Here is a 6360-nt window from a genome sequence, read left to right on the forward strand (position 1 = left end):
GAGGTGTCAGTCGTTGTAGTGTCAGTTGTTGAAGAAGTGTCAGTCATTGTAGTGTCAGCCGTTGACGAAGTGTCAGTTGTTGAAGAAGTGTCGGCAGTTGTAGTGTCAGTTGTTGAAGAAGTGTCAGCCGTTGTAGTGTCAGTTGTTGAAGAAGTGTCAGCCGTTGTAGTGTCAGTTGTTGAAGAAGTGTCAGCCGTTGTAGTGTCAGTTGTTGAAGAAGTGTCAGCCGTTGTAGTGTCAGTTGTTGAAGAAGTGTCAGCCGTTGTAGTGTCAGTTGTTGAAGAAGTGTCAGCCGTTGTAGTGTCAGTTGTTGAAGAAGTGTCAGCCGTTGTAGTGTCAGTTGTTGAAGAAGTGTCAGCCGTTGTAGTGTCAGTTGTTGAAGAAGTGTCAGCCGTTGTAGTGTCAGTTGTTGAAGAAGTGTCAGCCGTTGTAGTGTCAGTCGTTGACGAAGTGTCAGCCGTTGTAGTTCCAGCCGTTGACGAAGTGTCAGCCGTTGTAGTTCCAGCCGTTGACGAAGTGTCAGCCGTTGTAGTTCCAGCCGTTGACGAAGTGTCAGCCGTTGTAGTTCCAGCCGTTGACGAAGTGTCAGCCGTTGTAGTTCCAGCCGTTGACGAAGTGTCAGCCGTTGTAGTTCCAGCCGTTGACGAAGTGTCAGCCGTTGTAGTTCCAGCCGTTGACAAAGTGTCAGCCGTTGTAGTGCCAACCGTTGATGAAATATCAGCTGATGACGTAGTACCGGATAGTGTTGTTGTTGCAGTGCCAGTCAAGGTTGTTGAAGATGTAGTTGCTGTGTTTGCAGTAGTAGTAGTAGTAGTAGTAGTAGTAGTAGTAGTAGTAGTAGTAGTAGTAGTAGTAGTAGCAGTAGTAGTAGTTGTTGTTGTTGTTGTTGTTGTTGTTGATATTGTTGTTGTTGATGTTGTTGTTGTTGTTGTTGCTGTTGTTGTGGGAAAATCTGGCAGCGGTGATGCAGACGTAGGGGGTATTGGGATGGTGGGTGTCGTGACTGTATCTCCCCCTTGCTCGACGATCATCTGCTGCACAGTTCTGATATAACTCCTAATATTCGTGATTACCATAGTGGCAGAGCTTATGGAACTAACAACGCTGTTGAGAGATGATATCACTTCAGACTGCAGGAGAGAATCGGGTATCAATGTCTTACTGAGAATCGCTGTTGTAATTAGATTAACTGTCGTTGCCGCTGTGTAGAGCTTGATAATAAGGCTGTCTAGAGCCGCATAGTTTCCTTGTGTTATCGCTGTCTGTGTGTCTGTGGCGAGCTGTGTAACTGTCATTATCTCTTGTCCCGCATCGCGTTTTCTTCTTCCATTAATTGAGGCGTTTATTGTATTTATAAGAGTGTTAAGTAAACCTTGAAGGTTTTGCAGAGCTGTAAGCGCAGTGTTTGTTGAATTTAATGCGGAGAGCAGTGTGTTGAGCTGTGCTGTGAGATTGGCTAGTGTTGCGTTGGTGGTAGTAGTAGTAGTAGTAGTTGAAGTGGATGTGGAGGTTGTAGTGGAAGTCGTAGAGGATGTGGTGGTGGTGGATGTTGTTGAAGTTGAGGTTGTTGTAGTTGTAGGAGTGGTGGTAGTTGTGGTGGTTGTTAGGGTGGTAGTAGTAGAGGTTGTAGTGGTGGATGTTGTGGTTGTTGGGGTGGTAGTAGTAGAGGTTGTAGTGGTGGATGTTGTGGTTGTTGGGGTGGTAGTAGTAGAGGTTGTAGTGGTGGTTGTTGGGGTAGTAGTAGTGGTAGATGTTTTGGTTGTCGGGGTAGTAGTAGATGTTGTGGAGATGGATGTTGAGGTTGTTGTGGTAGCAGTAGTAGCAGTTGTTGTGGTGGTGAATGTTGTGGTTGTAGGCGTAGAGGTAGTTGTAGAAGTGGATGTGAGTGTTGTATTGGTGGTTGTAGGCGTAGAGGTAGTTGTAGAAGTGGATGTGAGTGTTGTATTGGTGGTTGTAGAGGTTGTAGTGTTCGATGTTGAGGTTGTAGTGGCAGTTGTGTTGGTGGCTGAAGATGTAGCAGTACTTGTAGTGGTTGTTGCATTAACAGTAGACACCGTGGTTGTTACACTGGAACTAGGCGCTGGGGTTGTCACATTAACATTAAACGAGGTGGTTGTCACTACAAATGCTGTGGTTGTCGTGGTTGGTAGTATGTTAGTCAGGGTTATCACTGAGCTGCTTGTCGTCCTGCTTGTGGTCGATTCTGGAAGTGAGCCATGTTAAATTTATTAATTTCGTATATTTACATATATACCTATGTCGGTCTATCCATTAATGAATATCGTCTCCGACAAGTAAGCTTACATACCAGCAACTGTTTAGAAAGAACGCTTACCCTTAGGAGCCAGGATTTTTATTTACGTTACGAAGAACGTAACCATACCACGGGCGGGATTTGAACCCGCGGTCAGAGAGTCTCAAAACTCGGGTTCAAGTCCCGCCCGTGGTATGGTTTGTTTGCAATCGTGTCATTACGATTTCATGAGTCAAGAGCGTAACACCAGAAAGAACATTTAGAATCTTACTTGGATAACAACAGAGGCATTTCGCTCCCCTGCAGCCATCTTTGTCGACATGCCCATGACAAGATGACTTCTTCTCCACACAATAACCTCCGTGAGCCGTACACTCTTGTGTGGGCTTGCAAGCCTTGGCACAACAAATACATTTCTTCTTCATGCAACCCTTGGAGATCTGTCGCTCTTTAGCGTCACACTTCTTCTTACACACACCCTTGTATTTATCGCATTTCTTTTTGGGTTTAAATGCGCATGCTGTTGACAAATGTATAACGATAAACCATTAACATATACCAACAGTACATAAAGATTTATTAAGTAAACACATCCTCATGTTTGCAGGAACTAGTGGAATACAAGACTCATCAATTATTTTAAAATCTAAACATTGAATAGTCTACTAATTAATCATTAAAATACAAGACCTCAGATATAATCTCAGAACATTGAAAAAAGTAAAGTTTCTGGGGACACAAAACGAGAAACATTACACAGTTGCTAGAGATTTCAATGAGACTGAATTAAGATTTGGAGGCACATAAAATACACCTAGAAATAACAATATTATTCGCCCAAATTTAAAAAAAAGAAGCAGTTTACAAGTTGGTATTAACCACTTAAAGAATGAGAAAAAAAATCGGACTCAGTACCATAAAATATGAAAAATTATAAATTATTTTTTCTTCGGGTGAGGAGGAAAACTCTGAAAAGAATTTTTAATGGATCTAGCAACTAAGGCAAAGACAGAATAAAAAAATTTTCACGACCAAATCCCAAGAAAAATGACAAATAAACATTTTAATACCAGTTAAAGTCGATATTAAGCAGACAATCTTAAGGACAAACCACTTAACATTAACAAGCGCCGAAAGACAAACCCAAAATAAAATTCTGACGTGTATATTGTTTAATAAGGGAAAGAAAAAAAAACATTCATAGAGATATTACGTTCTCTTCACTCCAAAATTAAATTTAATAAACGAAATGAAAGGAATAACAGTACTCAGAGGCACTTGCACGAAATATAACACACGAAAGCACTTACGTGAGAGGCAGCACTCGCACGACCTTCCTTTGCACTTGTTCGCGGCTACTTTAGTTTTACAAGTGTTTTTCGCCTGGCACTTTCCACCAGCTTTAGTGCACTTTTTGGTAGTTTTACACTTCTTCTTGGAGTAGTAATCATCTCCGCCGCCGCCGCCTGAGTGATGTCCTCCTTGTTCACCACTTTCTTTCTTCTTTTTTTGCTGTGTCACCTTTTTTACTGCCTCTTTAGATCCTTCCTGATCCAACTTTGCTTTACTTCGGTTTTTATTTTCGTTTCGTCCTTCCTTGCTGCCTCTGAGTTTCTTTTTACTTGCATTGGCACTATCTTTTTTCTTTATTTTTTTCTTTGGTTGCTTTCTACTCTTTCTAATGTTATTATCTCTATGTTTTTTAAGAGTTTTGCTGTCGTTTTTGAGTCTCTTTCCATGTTGTCTCAGTTTATTCCTTTTAATATCCTTCTCTTTCTTTTGTTTTTTTCCTTTTTTCTCTTTTCCCGCTGTTGACTTTTTTTTATTTTCGGTTGAATTCACTGTCTTTGATTTGCTTATTTTAACCCTTTTGTGTTTACCTTCCTTCAACTTTTTCTTCTTTGACTGCTTTAATTTCTTCTGCCATTCCTTATATTGTTTTTTCCGGACATTGTTCTTCCTCTCAGCTGTGACCTTATTTACCTTGGAGCCATTCTTGGTGTTACTGCCTATTCCCACTTTCTTGGAGCTATGATCCTTCTGCTTTTTCTTTTTTCCTTCATGTTTACTGTCTTGGAGTTTACTTTTCTTCTTGACTCGGCGTCTTTCCACATTTTTGATGGCATGATGTCTTTTTACCTTTTCGCCACGACGTTTACCCCATTTCTTAGCACGCCCTTTTTCTTTCTTTCCTCTTACAGAGACAGCTTTTCTGTTAACGGGTTGCTTCCTTCTGTTCTTAACGCTGGGATCTTTCCTGTTCTTTGTCCAGCGATGTTTCTCTCCATTCACAGCACTATTGCTGTTCCTGTCTTCCTGAACACGACTCTTTCCCGCAGCCTTGACGCGACCAGCTTCCTGTTGGCTCTTATTGCGACTACGCTTTTCAAAATTCTTGCCCTGGTGTTTTATTCCTCCTCCTGCTTCCACATCTCTGTCGTCACCAGCATTAACATCACTGATACTGTAGTGGCGTCTTCCATCACCTTTTATCCTGTTGTTCCTGTCAACTTTTTCATCATTGTTGTCAGGGTCAGCGCCTCTGTTCGTCTTATGCAGATCTACAACTGATCTCTCTTGCCCATCATTTAATACATTTTTCTCTCCATGTACTTTTTCCTGTAAAAAAGGAATGGTTTAGAACGAAAGCAAGAAATAAAATTACACAAATATTTATTTGACTAGAATTTTATTAATTCTGTTGAGTTGTACAGGATTTTATTCCTTCATTAAAATGATTACCTTTGATAAATAAATTAATTATGTGTCCGTCACTGCTTTATTCGAGAGAGGTATTGGCGGTATCATGCCTTCCGAAGAATTATATCATTAACACCGCTCTACAGCCTACCAAATAAACGCCATAATATTGGTTAAGAAAAGAAAGTGTACATATCTAGGACTTGGGAATCTTATTGTTAGGTAAGAACAATTAAATTCAGCGTGTCAGATCAAAACAGTGGAGTTAAATTGATCACGAGACTTGATGTGGTGCTAGAGTTTGAACTTGGTAATATTTGTGAAGGGGTTTAGGGAGACAGACTTGCTGGGCTTTAGTTTTGGAGTTCTGCAGTATTATTACATTTATTTAAGATACTTTACACTTCATTTCTTGTCTGAATTATACTGAGGAAGAATCTGGCGGGCCAAACGTCTCCTTAATGCTAGTTTAGCAAGTAATTTATTTGTCTTCTGTTCGAGTGTACAGCCTGAGTTGCTGCGAAATTGTAGCTTTGTTTATGGCCTTCAAGGTTTACCAATACAGTAATGAGGAAGTAACTGTGACTAAGTATTTTCTTCTTTGGGTCACCGTGGATGTGAGGGGATATAGCCAATGAATTCGGAAAATAAAACTTACATAAAAGAGAGTAACGAAGAACACTTTGATGTAATCTAAAAGATATCCTTACCTGCAGCAGAAGAAAAAGACAAAAGATGAGAGTAGATAAAATTAAAAACTTCATGCTGGCAGTAGCTCCCTTGAGTGTGTCCGGCGGTGTCTCCTGCAGAGGAGGAGCAGCAGCAGAGACACTCAGAGCTGTGTCCCACAACTTCCACTTCTAGTCCACGACCAAGCTGTCCTGACTCTCAGCGTGGGTACTGTCTTTATAGCAGAGCCGCAGATTCAACTCTGAACCCACCTGCTGTGTTGATCAACATCTGCTACGTTCACTGAACTCGGAAAGACAAATCATTTCACGGCTTGTCTCTATTTCTTCTTTTATTTTTTCTTTATTGTATAGGTACCGTATATATATATATATATATATATATATATATATATATATATATATATATATATATATATATATATATATATATATATATATATATGTATATGTATATATGGGGTTGACAGGTCCAACACTTCAACATTGAGCTACGAAGCTCCTGACAGAAAAAAGATGTGTTTGTGTCAGCGGCACTTGGCGTAACCTACTGATTTTTCTCCCCTGAAGCTCAGTAGCTCAGCGGTAAAGAGCTGGCTCTTCCAATCCCAGGACCACGGTTCAAGCCCTTGTTCATCTAACCATACCCCCGGCCGGGATTGAACCCGCGGTCATAGAGTCTCAAAACTCCAGCCCGTCGCGACTCTATGAACGCGG

General features: G+C 40.8%; 1 protein-coding gene across 1 annotated transcript in view; it reads right to left on the bottom strand.

The window, feature by feature from the left end:
* The window catches only part of LOC128698879 (uncharacterized), a 30663-nt gene extending 24846 nt beyond the window's left edge, over positions 1–5817 (bottom strand). Inside the window, exons 1-3 of the mRNA XM_070096872.1 lie at positions 5665–5817; positions 3565–4873; positions 2526–2774 (exon numbers count right to left, since the gene is read on the bottom strand). Of these exons, the coding sequence (XP_069952973.1) occupies positions 2526–2774; positions 3565–4873; positions 5665–5718 (1612 nt within the window). The 5' untranslated portion in view covers positions 5719–5817. The remainder of the gene's footprint in view (positions 1–2525; positions 2775–3564; positions 4874–5664) is intronic.
* Between the last annotated feature and the right edge of the window lie 543 nt (positions 5818–6360).

Source organism: Cherax quadricarinatus, chromosome 55 (genome assembly GCF_038502225.1).
Source record: "Cherax quadricarinatus isolate ZL_2023a chromosome 55, ASM3850222v1, whole genome shotgun sequence".
NCBI classification, from domain to species: Eukaryota; Metazoa; Arthropoda; class Malacostraca; order Decapoda; family Parastacidae; genus Cherax; species Cherax quadricarinatus.